At 42.5% G+C, this 18,871-nt stretch overlaps 3 protein-coding genes across 3 annotated transcripts; 2 read left to right on the top strand and 1 right to left on the bottom strand.

The window, feature by feature from the left end:
• Positions 1 to 1,800: 1,800 nt before the first annotated feature.
• Positions 1,801 to 5,559, bottom strand: spc25 (SPC25 component of NDC80 kinetochore complex). The gene is made up of 7 exons (XM_080535607.1): positions 5,522 to 5,559; positions 4,941 to 5,104; positions 4,789 to 4,854; positions 3,730 to 3,876; positions 2,331 to 2,435; positions 2,121 to 2,219; positions 1,801 to 1,934 (listed from the first exon to the last, which is right to left on the bottom strand). Exons 2-7 carry the CDS (start codon positions 5,089 to 5,091, stop codon positions 1,810 to 1,812), a joined length of 693 nt encoding a protein of 230 aa, XP_080391733.1. The 5' UTR covers positions 5,092 to 5,104; positions 5,522 to 5,559; the 3' UTR covers positions 1,801 to 1,809.
• Positions 5,560 to 6,793: 1,234 nt separating this feature from the next.
• On the top strand, positions 6,794 to 8,611 carry LOC308161581 (glucose-6-phosphatase 2-like; the record flags this gene model as incomplete). Its single annotated transcript, XM_080535608.1, has 5 exons — positions 6,794 to 7,011; positions 7,250 to 7,363; positions 7,678 to 7,785; positions 7,880 to 8,001; positions 8,094 to 8,611. The coding sequence occupies 5 exons, from the start codon at positions 6,794 to 6,796 to the stop codon at positions 8,609 to 8,611; spliced, it is 1,080 nt and encodes a 359-aa protein (XP_080391734.1).
• A 6,217-nt stretch (positions 8,612 to 14,828) lies between these two features.
• On the top strand, positions 14,829 to 18,069 carry LOC308162795 (glucose-6-phosphatase 2-like; the record flags this gene model as incomplete). Its single annotated transcript, XM_080536936.1, has 3 exons — positions 14,829 to 14,960; positions 17,364 to 17,460; positions 17,552 to 18,069. 3 exons carry the CDS (start codon positions 14,829 to 14,831, stop codon positions 18,067 to 18,069), a joined length of 747 nt encoding a protein of 248 aa, XP_080393062.1.
• Between the last annotated feature and the right edge of the window lie 802 nt (positions 18,070 to 18,871).

The following is an 18,871-nucleotide window of genomic DNA, read 5'->3' as shown; positions in this document are numbered from 1 at the left end:
AATTAAATACAATGCACACATCGAAATGCAATACATCTGTAACATTAAATCCAATGCAAAAATACAGAATATTTGTGCCGAAATGAAGTTTAACATGGATCTGTCTTAACACATCAGCTAAAGTAGTGATAAATATAATTCCACAACTGAATACTACTTCATTTCCAATCATAGTTAGATAGCTTACTACTATTCACTGACGAGAATCCCTGCGAGGAGGAACGTGCCCACACTGAGAGCGGACATGCATTTCGATGTGTGTATTGTGTATTTCATTGTGGCACGATTTATCCTCCATAGGTACTGGCCGATACTCAAAGTTCAGTACTCGGAAACGGCATTGAAAAAGTAATATTGGTGCATTCCTACTTTATTCAGGCCTCAACGGTATTATACACATACAATGTGCTGGACAATCAAGAGGATATTTCATGCCATTTTGATTTAGCTGAAGTAAACCTATTCCTATATTTACTGTTATGTATGTGTGTGGGGCACAGCCCATACCATACCATTTTGTCAGATCAGTTTCCAATGTTCCAAGTGTTCTCATTGGCCTATGCAGTATTTGTCTGAAGATTGCGTCCTATGGTCACAGCACAAGCAAGTACAAACAATTCTGACACGCCAGACTTTTTGTCAGGTGTCATAGAGGCGGTAAAATCTGGTATTGTCAACCCTGTCACACTGTGAGTAAGGATCCTCCTGATCCTTAGGATTTCATGCCATTTTGGGAAATTGGTCGGCAAGAAAATTGTAGTGTATTCCTGGCATTAGTCTATAATCAAATATGAAATTATGCCTTACTAAAATGCTATACAAGGAAAAGGCTTTGAAATGATTCAACCATCTACACATCTTTTCATTGATTCTCTGAAATACTAGGTTATTAAATGTGTTATTTGTCTTGAATAAATCAAAAACTACAGTGAATCATCATGGAGCTGTCCAATGTTTTATTAACATATTCCAGAGGTGTTAAATATGCCTGATGATGTGTGACTGCACCATACAAAAGCATCACACTAGTCAGTTTAATCTTTAAAACTTTACAAAATCTTTTAAAATTTAAAGTGTAAATACAAATACTTTCATAACAAACACTATAATGGCAACATTTTGTTTTGTTATTTTGGCAAACATTTTTGTGTGGGTGTGAATGGAGAATCGAATGTTCTCGTGCGACAATATCGCATCGCACGCCATGTGCATTGGGCTGCGTTTACACCGCAAGTGACACAATTCCGTTTTTTTGCTCACATGTGGCACAGATCGTAACCGATAAACCGATATGTTGTCATCAAAATGCGAAGACCGGCATATTTTCAATGATGTGCAAATCGGAATTGAGCGTTATATGCGACCTGCCTGCTTAGACCGCAGTCAGAATGACACATATCCGATTCGTATCTGATTGAGGCCGGCATGAGATGAGGCCTGAATCGGATCTGAGAATATCAGATCCAATGTGCTTTTTTAGTGCTTACACCTAATGTTACACCTAATGTTACACCTAATGTTACACCTAATGTTACACCTAATGTTACACCTAATGTAACACCTAATGTTACACCTAATGTTACACCTAATGTTACACCTAATGTTACACCTAATGTTACACCTAATGTTACACCTAATGTAACACCTAATGTTACACCTAATGTTACATATCTGATCTGTGCCACATGTGAGCAAAAAATCTGAATCTTGTCACTTTGACCTGCGGTGTATACGCAGCCTTAATCAGAACTAGGCATTACGACCTGCAGTGTAAATGCAGCCTAAGTGTGAGGAATACAGGGACACTTCTCAGGTTTTAGGCAGAGCTACAAATTCTTTCCGAACATTTCCAAGGAAGGCAGAGAAGTTGTTGGTCTCCTTAAGCCTCTGCTCCAAGTGGAGCATACACTCTAGCTGTGGATCACTCGACACAACTGTGGAGAGAAATGTTTTGAATCAGGTTCACTCAACATATCTTCTCATACACAGTCATACCATAAATCATTGTTCTTCTTTTAATTGTGTTATTTTGTGCCAAGACTTTTAAGGTGACATGGAATCTCACAAAGGAGGGATAAACTCCTACATTAGAAGCTACGTTTCCCCCTTTGTATACTTACTTTGGTACACCCCATCTCCCGTTATAATCAATGTGAAGGTGTATGCGCTGTCTGGATTTACATGGTTGATGTTTCGGAAGATAAACTGCAGTTTCTCACCTTAAGAAAAGATTTTAAAATGTTTACATTTCGGCTTAAGCTACTTCTACTTCTGCCTGTGTGTTCATCATAGCATAATATCATTGGAATTGTCAACAGATGAATTCCCACCATGAATCTTTCTGATCTCCAATCCCAGATGATCCTGAAACACCTGCTTAGCTTTGTTGAGGTTTCTCAGTCTGTCTTTGTTAGATTTGTTTTGGCACACAAGCACTTTGCAGAGAAGAAAAAGAGAGAACATAAATATATGCTTTGAATATGTAAATTGAAACCAACATGATAGTGTGGGCACGGTGTTGGTGTCACTAAGAATGCAGTACTACATTACAGGTGCACCTACACATTTTTGGATATCATGGAAAAGTGTAATATTTATTTTCCATAATTTAATTCAATAAGTGAAACTTTCATATATTCTAGATCCATTACACATAGTGAAATATTTCAAGCCTTTTCCGTTTGAATGTTGATGATGTTAATGAGTATTACATAAGACCATATTACAGAAATGTTGACCTTCTGAAAAGTATGTTCATTTAACACTTGGTCAAGCTCCTTTATGCACAAATTACTGCATCAATGCGGTGTGACAGGGAGACAATCGGCCTGTGGCAAATGTTGCATTTCATTTGGAAATCAAGGTCCCAGAGTCTGGAGGAAGAGTAGAGAGGCACAGAATCCAAGTTGCTTTGAGTCCAGTGTGAATTTTCCAGTCAGTGATGATTTGGTGTGCCATGTCATCTGCTGGTGTTGGTCCACTGTGTTTTATCAAGCCCAGAGTCAACGCAGCCGTCTACCAGGAGATTTAAGAGCACTCCATGCTTCCGTCTGCTGACAAGCTTTATGGTGATGCTGATTTCATTTTCCAGCAGGACTTGGCACATGCCCACAGTGCCAAAACTGCTAGTAACTGGTTTAATTACCATGGGATTACTGTGCTTGATTGGCCAGCCAACTCACCAGACCTGAACCCCATAGACAATCTATGGGATATTGTCAAGAGGAAGATGAGAGACACCAGACTCAACAATGCAGAGGAGCTGAAGGCCGCAGCTATCAAAGCAACCTGGGCTTCCATAACACCTCGGCAGTGCCACAGGCTGAATGCCTCCATGCCAGACCGCATCGATGCAGTAATTCGTGAAAAAGGAGTCCCGACCAAGTATTGAGTGCATTAATGAACATACTTTTCAGAAGGTCGACATTTCTGTATTGTACATCTTTTTTGATTGGTCTCATGTCATATTCTAATATTTTGAGAAACTGGATTTTCATGAGCTGTAAGCCGTAATCAACATTAAAACAAAAAAGGCTTGAAATCTTTCATTTTATGTGTAATGAATCTAGAATATATGAACTTCAAATTCACTTTATGAATTAAAAATACTAAATTACTGAAAATACTAACAATAATAATATTCACATTTTTTTAGATGCACCTGTACAGTGACTATGTTGTACATTTTTAGCAACAAAACAAGTTCCATTGTTTCTCTTTCAGACTTACACTCTTTCTTCTTGGCTTGTTCCTCTCTGAGCATGTCTATCTTCTGGATAATGCTGTCTTTCTGTGCATCCTTCCCTTGCATTTCAGACATCCTCTGAGAAATAGCATCCCCTTTCTCTTTCATTAAGGACTTTTTCTGCTCCTTGTCTAGAAGGACAAACATCATGTTTTCTTTCACTTTTTTTGTTCTTTTGTACTGTGTCCTTGAGTTTGAGAAAGGCGCTTTTAAATTACATCTATTATTAGTAAGTAACGTTTATTTATATAGCACAACATTTACAACGACAAGAGCCGCCCAAAGTGCTTAACAGATCAAATATAAAGAGAAAAACAAGATAAAAGAGATAACATACAGATTAAAGAAAACGGATCAAATAGAAAAATACACTAAAAGCAAGGTGCAGTATAAATAAAAGTGCAAAGAGTGCAGTGTCGGGAAGGCAGGCTCACCTCAGGTCAAAGGCCAGGGAGAAAAGATGTGTTTTTTGACTAGTTTTTTAAAAAGCCTCAATGCTCTGCTCTCGGCAGCTCTGATGTGGAGGGGGAGACTATTCCAGGCCTTAGAGAAGGCTCTGTCCCCTCTAGTTTTTAATTTAGTCTTGGGGACCTCCAAAAGCAGTTGCTCAGCTGACCTAAGGGCTCTGGATGGAGTGTGGTGGCGCAATAGGTCAGCCAAGTACGGGGGTGCCAGCCCGTTCAGTGCTTTAAAAACAATTAAAAGTAACTTATAATCAATGCGGGAGCGGACGGGGAGCCAGTGAAGAGAAGCCAGGATTGGTGTAATATGGTCATGCTTCTTTGTACCGGTGAGTAGTCGAGCTGCAGCATTCTGAACTAGCTGCAGCCGACGGAGCAGGGACTGGTCAATGCCAACATACAAAGAGTTGCAGTAATCCAGCCGGGTTGTAATGAAGGCATGGATCACCTTCTCTAGGTCCTTATTATACAGTACAGGTGACCAAAACAGACTCAGTGTTCATGTAAGAATAGGAGTATGGTGCTGGACAGTTGATGACACTGTACACTGAGTGCAATGACAGCATGGCTATATCATCTTACCTCTTTTGTATGCATGTATCGTCTCAAACAGTGTTTCGTCATCCTCACATTTCTTTGAAAACGAATCTGTAAACAAAGATGGGAAATTAGGTCCATGGCCTATGTCAGCGTGTTTATCCAACTTACTCAACTTTTATGAACTGACGTCTTACCGAGAACTGATTTGGTGAACTGTTTGTGAGACTGACACGATTCCATGCCTGCCTCAATCATCTCGTCCGATGTGTGAAAGACCTGCTTGCGTACTTCTTCCATCTTGTCACTGAACCAGTCTACGACGTTTGGGTCAGTAATACGGGCCATGATGATGGGATCTCTGTGACAACAACACAAGTTAAGACGCTCTGCTGACACCGTGGCGAAATTAGTCACTTTTTTTTTAAATGACAGAGAACACCTAAGCTAATTATCCCAGCAACACATTAGCAACACACGAGTCTCATGTCTCGTTTACGGAGCCAGGGCTGGGCAAATGCACTGACTCCCCTGCACCGTGCAGCGCTTTGCTTTGCCTCGTTTACTGCCTGGAAGAAATAACTAGCAAGGAGGTGCTAGCTAATGCTAACATTAGCCAACCAGTGTCAAAAGCAGACAAAAGTACTAGCAGTACTCAGTAGAAGTGGGCCAAATGCGAACAAAAACGTTTCTAACCGTTAGTGATTCAATTACATTTTGAAAAAAATACATTTAAAATAAAATATCACCATCTCTGCTACTTAATAAACGTAATTACCTTTCCAATGTAGGATGTTTTTCAGACCAAGGTTTGGGTCATCTGGCCACCGTTGTTTTCAAAACTCCGCGCTCGGGACTCAGAGGAGCCGTTGTGTGACGTAGGAGGAGGAGGAGGAGCCTGTGTGACAGCACCCGGAAATGACGTTCGTAGCAGCGAAGTAGTTATATGGTTGAATAAAAGGTCAATAAAAAAATATAAACGCAGAAATAAAATCTTGCGAGTAATGATATCAAACGATTTTTTTTAACCCATTATGATATAGATATCTTACCTACAAGAAATTTACAAAATGGTACATGGGGGCCACGCTTTTCCTGGTTTCCCACAATGCAAAGCGTTGTTGTTTCTTTAAAGCAGTGCGCTCAAGTTGTTCTTGCGCCACCCGGTGGTCAAACTGAGATTCAAACCACTGTTGTATGTAGTGATGGTTATTATTCTGATGTTGATGGCCTTTCCCACACATGTGCTATTATGTATCAATGGCTATCATTGTTCTTGTTTAAACAGCATTTCATGCATGATATTATGTCTATGTAGGTATCTGTATGAAGTTATACTGAACAAAAATAATGGAGTGGTAGGCCTACCTTGGTTCAGATAATAAATACACTATGTTCTAAAAGCATTGTGGCGTTAACAGTTAGTGCCAGCCTTGATATAGCACTTGGATGTTGTCTAGATAATGGGGCCTTGTCAATTATGGTTTGGCTCATTTAACCCTACTAACTGTTCCTCAACATAATCATTAAGTGTCCCAGTGAACTCTCCATTTTGCCATGTTGAAAGTGCAATTTTTCCAGTTTAGAAAAACAACCATAAACATTTGATGACAGGACTTGAAATAGGAAATGCAAAATCATAACATTGCAATCTGAAATATTAAACCTGTTTAGTGCTGTAACAGTATATCTGCATGAGCACACTGCCCCCAGGAGTAGATAGAATGACTAATAATTAACTAATAAAAGCAATGGCCTGTGGAAAATCTAATGTCCACACACCTATCCTGTAAACAACCTTGGGTAACATGCCTTAAAATGCTGAGTTTTCATGATGCCCAACGTTTTATTTTCATCTTGTGGGTGACTCCAACCATGCCAATCTGCCCATGGTTGCCATAGCTGGTGAATGATTTATGATACCAGGATTTTATATAAATACGGATCACTTTGGGGTTAAAAGGGGGAGCCATGGAGTGGTGGTTATAGCTTTGGCCAAGGGAGCAGCTGTTCCAGTTGTGCCAGAGACTGTATGTGAGGCCAACCCCAGATGGACTTCATTCACAGCAGTGAGGTGTTGGTGATCCAGCATCTCCAGCACAACTACAGGGACTACCATGACTTCCTCAACTTCATGTCATCTGTGGGAGACCCTCATAACATTTTTTCTGTCTATTTCCCTCTCTGGTTCCAGCTCAGCCATTTTGTCGGCACTAAGATGATATGGGTTGCAGTTATCGGAGACTGGTTCAACCTCATTTTCAAATGGTAAACCTGTAATTAGTTGGATTAGAGGTTAGAGAGAGGGAGAGATAGATAGATAGAGAGAATGTGAATTATGTTTATGCGTACAATTTGGAATACGGTAGCTGTTAAAGTGATCTGTATGACAATTGCATGAATCCTTTGATCCAATGCCCAGCATCAGTCATTTATTTGAATGTAATTTGAATGCCACTCATTTGTTTTTGTTTTTAATGTTCAACTGACTCCATCTTGTTTTCAGGATTCTGTTTGGGCACCGGCCTTACTGGTGGGTGCAGGAAACTCACTATTACCAGAATCACTCACTCCCTCACCTGGAACAGTTTCACATCACCTGTGAGACAGGACCAGGTCAGTGGCAGTGTGTTTGTAGCATAATGACAATAATTTCCATACTGTTATTGCACAGACACTGCTGTCAATCTAATGTACTGCAGCTAGCTAGTGATATATCAATATATCAATAATATATCAATAGTTTTAAACTGAGACAGAAATGAACATGATATAACGATTATATCTGAATTTCTTCAACACGTCTGTATAATAGTTGGCAAAAAGCAAAACTGCTTTATGTATTTGTTGTGTCAACTGAGCAATATGTTTATGAAGATGTTATGATGTCTAATGCTTGTATGACAGCGAAGCTGTGTTTGTTTGTACAGGTAGTCCATCTGGTCATGCCATGGGTTCCTCATGTGTGTGGTATGTGATGATCACCTCAGCCCTCAACTTAACCAGATCCCCCAGTGACACCTCAATACAGGGCTGCCAGAGGTAGCTATTAGCAAGCTGTTATATTGCCTTGTAAAAAAAAAAAGTTGTGCATCTTTATAATGTCATAATTGCCTCAATTCCCTCATCCTTTTAGGTTCCGTCTTGTATGGCCCTTTTTGTGGATGACCTTCTGGGTCATCCAAGTTAGTGTTTGCATCTCCAGGGTGTTTATCGCCACACACTTCCCTCACCAGGTCATCCTTGGTGTTTTAGCAGGTAAGACCAAAAATGAGTTTGCAAATAATAGTAGACATTGCTACTATACTACCAGCGTTACACTTGTATCTTTTTTTAAATTCTATTCTCAGGTATGCTGGTTGCTGAGGCATTTGAGCATATTCCCTCAATCCACACAGCAAGTTTAAAAGTCTACCTTCAAACTAGCCTCTTTATGTTCTCCTTCGCCGTCAGCTTTTACTTGCTCCTAAAAATGATAGACATTGACTTATTGTGGTCGATACCGAAAGCCAAAAAATGGTGTGCCAATCCCGACTGGATCCACCTCGACACTACGCCCTTCGCAGGTCTGGTGAGGAACCTAGGAGCCTTGTTTGGACTGGGCCTGGCCATCAACTCTCAGATGTTCATACAGGGCTGCAAGGGGAAGAACAGCTACAAGACCAGTTTCAAACTAATGTGTGTGACAGCCACTCTGACCTCTCTGCAGCTCTATGATTTTATTAAAGTCCCCACCCACACAGAGCTCTTGTTCTATACGCTCTCCTTCTGTAAGAGTGCAGCAGTGCCTCTCAGTGTGGTTGCCATCGTCCCCTACTGTGTTCACTTGTTGATAGGGAACGAGGATGAGGAGAGGAAATTGGATTAGATGTTTGTACTGGTTGCTGTGACGTACAGCATAGAATACACATTAGTACTGTAGATTGGCTGACCTGTACTGTACTGTATATCCATTTCTTTATGTGGTGCTGTAGTTGATTGTTGATAAGCTCATCTATATTTCATGTTAGTCAATGTGTATGTAGTTCATTGCACATTTGTTACATTACATGTACAATGTGAAACAAGAGAAGGATACTGTTCCATGAATATGTATGAAAGTCAATTGTAAATAAAATGTGTTCTAGTACTGTACTTCTGTGTAAATAAACCTCTAATGAATGTTCTTCCTTGAGAAAGGGCTTCTAATAAAAACACTATTATCAAATATCCCTTGAGAAGTCTTGAATTGCTCTATCAGTAGTTGGTTCTGGGTGAGTGTTTTCTTAAATAATGATGTATCTTGTAGACCATTTGTGAATGAATAGGTAAATATGTAATTGTAAGCCGGGCTTATAGTATAATATTCTTCTGCCAACCGAAAACACTGTTACTTTCTTCACTCCCACCTATATTAAAGATTGCACTCCTTTGCAGTGTCCTGGATAATCCTAATTTCACAAACCTTACTGGGGTCAAATTTAAAAAGTGAGTTTCTATTAATAGAAATATCTGGTAAATGTCTATCTTGGACTAGAAACTCTTCACTGTATACGCTGTTGGATCATTTTGGCATACTCTACTTTTAAAAAGGGATGCATTTGTAATGGCAGGAAAGTATCTTTAACATTACTTATGAAATACAGTACATTGCATTCACAGCACAATATCCTTTCCAGGATCTTTATAGAATCCATGTAAATAAGTCCTCACCTCATGCCCATATCATGTTGGCATGTAGCCAGTGAATGTACCAAAGAGTGACATTGTTCATATGAATATGCATAGTTGATTGATTGAGTTGTTCCTCTTAGTGAACACTTTGTTGTTTAATGTCACATTCAAGTCATTATCTATGAATCACTCAGTTTATACAAGGCAATTCGGATGTTGACCTACAGATACTGTGTTGATACTATCTTATACTCTTGGAATATGTATGTTTTCGTGTATGTCACTTTACATGACATATCCCCCAACATCTGTTGTTGTTGATGATACAATATAACTGTCCGCTCGTCTAGTCATGCCTGTAGAGACATCTGTGATCATTCAGTCTGTTGTTATGGCTCAGTGCTGATGGTAGAGGGAAATGGAGGGTTCAGCAGAGAGTCACATTACTCATAAATCAGCAGCAGATTCAGTATACAGTATACCTATTCATCACATCAAGCTGCCTTCTTCAGCGTTTCAATCGATGATGGCATTTCAAAACCTCAGATTAATAATCAAGTCAAATATGTCAGGAAGAATGAGGAATTTATTGTATTATTGTATGTACATATCAAGTTGATGATTTGCCTTTGGGTGTTGTCTGTGGCTTCATCAGGAAAAAGGAAAGACAACATTGCAATAAGAGCTCTGAATATAGTGGGACCTTACAGAAAACAAACCACAGCTAGACCTTATCAGTTCTTTAAAGTGTCCTAAGCAATACACACTATCAACAATATTATACACTGTCATTATCATGGTCAGAATGATCATGGAGCTCATCCGTAATCGCAGCTTTACCCTCACCACTGGTTGCGGACAGCTAAGCAGGCTTCGACGCCTCAAGAACGGTGTCCCTCAGGGATCGGTCCTGGCCCCCCTCCTCTATAATATCTACACCTATGACCTGGCCAACACACTCTCGCGGAAGTACGCCTATGCAGACGACCTCGCAGTGGTGTACTCTGCTGGAAATTGGCAGTCTGTGGAGGGGATTCTGAGCCAGGACATGCAGACACTAGTGGCATATTTCCGGAAATGGAGATTGAAGCTTAGCGAGGCAAAGACGGTGTCGGTTGCCTTCCACCTTAACAACAGGGAGGCTAAACTCTGGAACTCTGGAACTCTCCTGCCAAGTTCCGCTGAGCCAGTCTATCTCGGCGTGACATTGGACAGGAGTGGAGCGACCCAAAACTGTGCACGTTTTGGCAGCGGCGGCCCCTCTCTCCTACACAATTATTTGTGCTAGTTTCCTGCAATTTTACATGTTGTTCATAATAAACCAGCACAATAAATAAAAATAATTGGAACATTTGATAAAACAAGACAAATTCAGACAATATATCATATTTATGTAAGTCTTAATAAACAAATACAGTAGCCTACAGAGTCTAAAAGAAAATTGGGCCCCATCAACAGGACTCAGCAGCAGAAAGGCCCTTGGTCATCATCTTATACAGTGCATTGCTCATAGATGGCTATCATGTTATACAGGACATACCAGGGTTTTTCCTGGGTCCGAATGAGGCCTTTGGGAAGGATGTTAGCGGCAAACATTTTTTTTTGAGGGACCCCCAATTGTTGTATTTGTATTGTACATTGTAATTAATAATAATGATAATAATAATAATAACAAATACAACAATTGGGGGTCCCTCAAAAAAACATATTGTTAATGTTACAGTAGAGAAAGAAAAACAGTTACCAAAACTGTAAAGTTGCAAAGTAGGCCTATCATCTCACCCAAATTAAGTGAGTAGGCCTATTTAAGAAACGGTATGCCATAGTGTCTCTGAGATAAAGGATACAATCCGTTTTCAGACTCGTGTTGAATAACAGAAGATTAATGGAGGGGGGGAAAACATGAGTGTGAGGACGGAGGATGATGACCAAAGTCCCATCATGTATTTTATCTGGAATTACACTGACAATCTCTCCTCCATCACCACCCCGAAAAAGAGAACAGAGGATGAAACAACTTGCGATTTGAAAGTACCAGCAGGCTACCAGATACATATCATATGCACATATTTTGCTACCAGGGTTGCCAGACGGAATTGACCATTTCCAGCCCAACCAGTCTAAAAGCTGCCGAATCCACCCGTCCAGTGTGACCAAAAGTAGCCCAATCTGGCAACACTGCTTGCTCCGACTTTCCATGCAGCTCGCGTGAAGTTGTATTGGTTCAAAACGCGACGCATCTTACCAACGGACAAGAACTGGAGAGACCACGAACTGAGAACTCTCTGAACTGAAACTGAACTAAGACTGAAAAAGTGAGTTTTCCATAATATCACCCCTTTATATCTTAGCGATGTTTTCTCCTTAGCTCCTAGCTAGTTACTAGCCTTTATAATTCAGATTTTTTTCTACGATTCTGTGCGATTCAAAGAGGTGTGTTGCTGTGGGAACAAGTCAGTAAGTGTCTTAAGTGTCCGTTGGAAAAGTGGTTCAATGCAAAACAACCGACTAAGCCTGCAAATAAACGTATTCATTGCTTATAATTTAGCTACTATTAACGTTACTCGTAGCTGGCAAGCCCATGGTTTATGGAGCAGTTTGGTTTTGTTTGTCAAGTAGCTAGCTAGATAGCCCCATGGTTAAAGCTTGGTGTCAGTTCTGGGGCTAGTAGCTAGCTAACACTGTAACGGTGCGGTTAACTACTTCACTGGTTAAAACTGCTAATCAATATACTTTTCTCCACATTATATTCCTCCAACATACGTTTTCAGCAGAAGAAAATGTCGTTTATCTCTCATATCTTCCGACGCTAGGTGTAGCTGTTTCGGCTGTCATGTTTTTTCAAGTGTCTTATTTGACCGAGAAAGCATTGCGTGACAGGCTATTTAAGTTGCCAAAAGTCGCCAAGTTGGCAACACTGCCTGTAGCCTAACCACAATTGTGTCTGTAAGCATATATCTCACAGTTTAACTGGTCTGAAGAAAGAGTATGAAAACTGAACCTCTGTCTCACCCTTCAGGGCTTCATTACAAACTGACACGTTAGACAACAATGAACCTCCCCCTTTTCTCTCCTCCCTGAGTTTTCTCTTCCTCTCCTCCATTTTTCTCTCCTCCTCCACCCTTCCCTCTCCCTCCCTCCCTCCTTCTCCACTCCTCCCTCCCTCTCCACCCTTCCCTCTCCCTCCCTCCCTCCTTCTCCACTCCTCCCTCCCTCTCCACCCTTGCCTCCCTCCCTCCCCTTCCCTCCCTCTCCACCATTCCCTCACCCTCCCTCCCTCCTTCTCCACCCTTCCCTCCCTCTCCACCCTTGCCTCCCTCCCCCCCTCTGCACCCTTGACTCCCTCTCCACCCTTGCCTCCCTCCCTCCCTCTCCACCCTTCCCTCCCTCTCCACCCTTGCCTCCCCCCCTCCCTCTCCACCCTTCACTCCCTCTCCACCCTTGCCCCCCTCCCTCCCTCTCCACACTCCCTCCTGCCTAGGATTTCATTAAACTCATTCAATACAGTATACCCCCCCCCCCCCCCTTGACAATATTGTATTTGAGAAGGAGATGGATGGGGGAAGTGAGGGAGAGAGAGAGAGAGAGAGGGAGAGAGAGAGAGAGAAAAGAGAGAGAGAGAGAGATAATAATGATAATAATAATAACTTTATTTGTATAGCGCTTTTCCTGCAAACGTTGCAGCTCAAAGTGCTTTAATCATTATATAATCTTAATTTAATTATTTTGTAACTTAAATGCGATATTAAAAGGATGGGTTCTTATAATCTTAATTTAATTATTTAGTCATTTGAACGCAATATTAAAAAGATGGGTTTTTAGTCTTGACATGAACATAATATGTGCTGAGGTTGCATCCCTAATGTAAACTGGCAGTGCATTCCATAAAATGAGAATGCAGCCTCACCAAATCTTTTCTTTTGTACATGTGGTACACAGAGAAAACCAGCGTCAGAAGACCTGAGAGCTCTATTGGGCTGATATGCTAGCAAAAGGTCTTTCAAATATTCTGGTGCTATGCCAGTGAGAGCTTTATAAACAAGCAGAAGGATCTTGAAATCTATGCAGATGCAGTGAGAGAGAGGGAAACATGGAGAGGTAGAGAGAGAGAGATGGAGAAAGATGGAGAGTGAGTGAGAGGAGGAGAGAGATTTCACCCCTTCTGGCAGTTACATCACCCTTGTTAGATAAGACACTGGAAATGGAAATTCCAAAAAGACAAATTTTAATGTGTTTTTCTCTCTCCAATTTATTCAGAATTAAATATTTACTCTGACTGTTTGGCTAGCGTTAGGCTAATGCCCAACTCTGATTGTATTCAGCTGCTCTCTCAATGTCTCTCTCTCTCTCTCTCTCTCTCTCTCTCTCTCTCTCTCACCCCCCCCTCTCTCTCTCTCTCTCTCTCAATGGCTCTCTCTCTCTCACACTCCCCCTCTCTCTCTCAATGGCTCTCTCTCTCTCAATGGCGCTCTCTCTCTCTCTCTCTCAATGTCTCTCTCTCTCTCTCTCACTCCCCCTCTCATTCTCTCAATGGCTCTCTCTCTCACTCCTCCCCTCTCTCTCAATGGCTCTCTCTCTCTCACTCCCCCCTCTCTCTCAATGGCTCTCTCTCTCTCAATGGCTCTCTCTCTCTCATCCCCCCTCTCTCTCTCTCTCTCTCTCTCTCTCTCTCTCTCTCTCTCTCTCAATGGCTCTCTCTCTCACTCCCCCCCTCTCACTCTCACTCCCCCCCTCTCCCTCTCTCTCTCTCTCTCTCTCTCTCTCTCTCTCTCTCTCTCTCTCTCTCTCTCTCAGGCCTGATCTGTTTTCACACCTTTGACTCTGTTTTCACACCTTTGACTCTGTTTTCACACCTTTTACCCTGTTTTCACACATTTCACTAAAAGATGGAGGAGAGGATGGAGAGGTTGGATGAGATGCACTGTAAAAACAACAACTACGCTTTATTCAGTAGAGTTAGTATTCTGAATTGTTCAGACAGGAGGAATCAGAGGAATGGAATGGACCCCAATAAGTTCTAAACATACAATTGTGAATAAACTGAAATTGCAATTCGTTGTTGGCACATCTGGTTCGTTGGTATAAGAGCAGCGCATGCGCACAAGGCAGCTCAGACCTCAACGCATTTTTTGATTGGCCGCTTGGCCACAACTGATTTGCATATTAGTGGCCCCAAAGGATTATGGCTGGGCAAATTCTATGTAAGTTTTATGGGTTAAACCGTAGATGTGTCATACAGGGGGAAGTATGGGGTAGTTCGAGTTCCAGGGGATATACCAAGCTATGACTGTGCCTCGAATTGTGACTGTGTCAGTGTTTGATGGCGTGCAATGGTCAATAAAAGCTTGGAACAACAAATTCAAAATTCTTTGTGCATAAGGTTGCCTTGAATTTTTTAATATTCTCAACTAATCTTTTTTAGAGTGTGGAGGATGAATAGGACGCAAGAGGATGAGAAAAAGATGGAGGAGAGGAGGGAAGAGGATGAGAAGAAGATGGTGGAGAGGATGGTAGAGGATGAGAAGAAGATGGTGGAGAGGATGGTAGAGGATCTGAAGATGATGGTGGAGAGGAGGGAAGAGGATGAGAAGAAGGAAGAGGAGAGGGAGGAAGAGGATGAGAAGAAGGAAGAGGAGATGGAGGAAGAAGATGAGAAAAAGATGGAGGAGAGGAGGGAAGAGGATGAGAAAAAGATGGAGGAGAGGAGGGAAGAGGATGTTTTTTATTTATTTATTTTTTTATTTTTTTATTCAACCAGAGTGTGGAGGATGAATAGGACGCAAGAGGATGAAGAGGGAATTCTATGGAATATTATTATTATTATTATTATTTTTCTTTATTTAGAGTGTAAAGTCAGAGTGTGGAGGATGGAAGAGGATGAGAAGAAGGAGGAGGAGAGGAGGGAAGAGGATGAGAAAAAGGAGGAGGAGAGGATGGAAGAGGATGAGAAAAAGATGGAGGAGAGGATGGAAGAGGATGAGGAGAAGATGGAGGAGAGGGAGGAAGAGGATGAGAAGAAGAAGATGGGGAGGATGGAGGAAATTATTTAAAAGATGCAGGAAGAGAATGAGATAAGAAGGATGGAAGAGTTAGAGAATTTGATTTGATTTGATTTATAATATATATAGTAAGGGCATTTTACCAGATATTTGACCAATCTGCGAAGTAAATCGTTACCAAGAAATGTCTTTCATCGAATTTATTCAATGCTTCCACCTCTACTACCACCTCTACTACCACCTCCACTACCACCTCCACTACCACCTCCACTACCACCTCTACTACCACCCCCACTACCACCTCCACTACCACCTCCACTACCACCTCCACTACCACCTCCACTACCTACCATCTCCACTACCACCTCCACTACCACCCCCACTACCACCTCCACTACCACCTCCACTACCTACCATCTCCACTACCACCTCCACTACCACCTCCACTACCACCTCCACTACCACCTCCACTACCACCTCCACTACCACCTCCACTACCACCTCCACTACCACCCCCACTACCACCTCCACTACCACCTCCACTACCACCTCCACTACCACCTCCACTACCACCTCCACTACCACCTCCACTACCACCTCCACTACCACCTCCACTACCTACCATCTCCACTACCACCTCCACTACCACCCCCACTACCACCTCCACTACCACCTCCACTACCACCCCCACTACCACCTCTACTACCACCTCCACTTCCACCTCTACTACCACCTCTAATACCACCTCCACTACCACCTCCACTACCACCTCCACTACCACCTCCACTACCACCTCTACTACCACCCCCACTACCACCTCCACTACCACCTCTACTACCACCTCTACTACCACCTCCACTACCACCCCCACTACCACCTCTACTACCACCTCTACTACCACCTCCACTACCACCTCCACTACCACCCCCACTACCACCTCCACTACCACCTCCACTACCACCCCCACTACCACCTCCACTACCACCTCCACTACCACCTCCACTACCACCTCCACTACCACCTCCACTACCACCCCCACTACCACCTCCACTACCACCTCCACTACCACCCCCACTACCACCTCCACTACCACCTCCACTACCACCTCCACTACCACCTCCACTACCTACCACCTCCACTACCACCTCCACTACCACCCCCACTACCACCTCCACTACCACCTCCACTACCACCCCCACTACCACCTCCACTACCACCTCCACTACCACCTCCACTACCACCCCCACTACCATTCCCACTACCACCTCCACTACCACCTCCACTACCACCTCTACTACCACCTCTACTACCACCTCCACTACCACCTCCACTACCACCTCTACTACCACCTCCACTACCACCTCCACTACCACCCCCACTACCATTCCCACTACCACCTCCACTACCACCTCCACTACCACCTCTACTACCACCTCTACTACCACCTCCACTACCACCTCCACTACCACCTCTACTACCACCTCCACTACCACCTCTACTACCACCTCCACTACCACCTCCACTACCACCTCTACTACCACCTCTACTACCACCTCCACTACCACCTCCACTACCACCTCCACTACCACCTCTACTACCACCTCTACTACCACCTCCACTACCACCTCCACTACCACCTCCACTACCACCTCCACTACCACCTCTACTACCACCTCTACTACCACCTCCACTACCACCCCCACTACCACCTCCACTACCACCTCTACTACCACCTCTACTACCACCTCCACTACCACCTCCACTACCACCTCCACTACCACCTCCACTACCACCTCTACTACCACCTCCACTACCACCTCTACTACCACCTCCACTACCACCTCTACTACCACCTCCACTACCACCTCCACTACCACCTCTACTACCACCTCCACTACCACCTCCACTACCACCTCTACTACCACCTCCACTACCATCTCCACTACCACCTCCACTACCTACCTTTTGTGGATGACCTTCTGGGTCATCCAAGTTAGTGTTTGCATCTCCAGGGTGTTTATCGCCACACACTTCCCTCACCAGGTCATCCTTGGTGTTTTAGCAGGTAAGACCAAAAATGAGTTTGCAAATAATAGTAGACATTGCTACTATACTACCAGTGTTACACTTGTATCTTTTTTTTATTCTATTCTCAGGTATGCTGGTTGCTGAGGCATTTGAGCATATTCCCTCAATCCACACAGCAAGTTTAAAAGTCTACCTTCAAACTAGCCTCTTTATGTTCTCCTTCGCCGTCAGCTTTTACTTGCTCCTAAAAATGATAGACATTGACTTATTGTGGTCGATACCGAAAGCCAAAAAATGGTGTGCCAATCCTGACTGGATCCACCTCGACACTACGCCCTTCGCAGGTCTGGTGAGGAACCTAGGAGCCTTGTTTGGACTGGGCCTGGCCATCAACTCTCAGATGTTCATACAGGGCTGCAAGGGGAAGAACAGCTACAAGACCAGTTTCAAACTAATGTGTGTGACAGCCACTCTGACCTCTCTGCAGCTCTATGATTTTATTAAAGTCCCCACCCACACAGAGCTCTTGTTCTATACGCTCTCCTTCTGTAAGAGTGCAGCAGTGCCTCTCAGTGTGGTTGCCATCGTCCCCTACTGTGTTCACTTGTTGATAGGGAACGAGGATGAGGAGAGGAAATTGGATTAGATGTTTGTACTGGTTGCTGTGACGTACAGCATAGAATACACATTAGTACTGTAGATTGGCTGACCTGTACTGTACTGTATATCCATTTCTTTATGTGGTGCTGTAGTTGATTGTTGATAAGCTCATCTATATTTCATGTTAGTCAATGTGTATGTAGTTCATTGCACATTTGTTACATTACATGTACAATGTGAAACAAGAGAAGGATACTGTTCCATGAATATGTATGAAAGTCAATTGTAAATAAAATGTGTTCTAGTACTGTACTTCTGTGTAAATAAACCTCTAATGAATGTTCTTCCTTGAGAAAGGGCTTCTAATAAAAACACTATTATCAAATATCCCTTGAGAAGTCTTGAAATGCTCTATCAGTAGTTGGTTCTGGGTGAGTGTTTTCTTAAATAATGATGTATCTTGTAGACCATTTGTGAATGAATAGGTAAATATGTAATTGTAAGCCGGGCTTATAGTATAATATTCTTCTGCCAACCGAAAACACTGTTACTTTCTTCACTCCCACCTATATTAAAGATTGCACTCCTTTGCAGTGTCCTGGATAATCCTAATTTCACAAACCTTACTGGGGTCAAATTTAAAAAGTGAGTTTCTATTAATAGAAATATCTGGTAAATGTCTATCTTGGACTAGAAACTCTTCACTGTATACGCTGTTGGATCATTTTGGCATACTCTACTTTTAAAAAGGGATGCATTTGTAATGGCAGGAAAGTATCTTTAACATTACTTATGAAATACAGTACATTGCATTCACAGCACAATATCCTTTCCAGGATTTTTATAGA

The sequence above is a fragment of the Nansenia antarctica genome (genome assembly GCF_963989245.1).
Source record: "Nansenia antarctica genome assembly, chromosome: 7".
NCBI classification, from domain to species: Eukaryota; Metazoa; Chordata; class Actinopteri; order Argentiniformes; family Microstomatidae; genus Nansenia; species Nansenia antarctica.
The sequence above is the reverse complement of the archived record's forward strand: the minus strand, read 5'-3'. Positions and strand labels throughout refer to the sequence as shown.

Coding starts and splice junctions, on each gene's coding strand:
- spc25 (XM_080535607.1), bottom strand. CDS start 5,091: ATGGCCCGTATTACTGACCCAAACGTCGTAGACTGGTTCAGTGACAAG. Junction 3,877..4,788: donor GATACATGCATACAAAAGAG/GTAAGATGATAT, acceptor TTGTCCTTCTAG/ACAAGGAGCAGAAAAAGTCC. Junction 2,436..3,729: donor ACAAGCCAAGAAGAAAGAGT/GTAAGTCTGAAA, acceptor TTCTCTGCAAAG/TGCTTGTGTGCCAAAACAAA.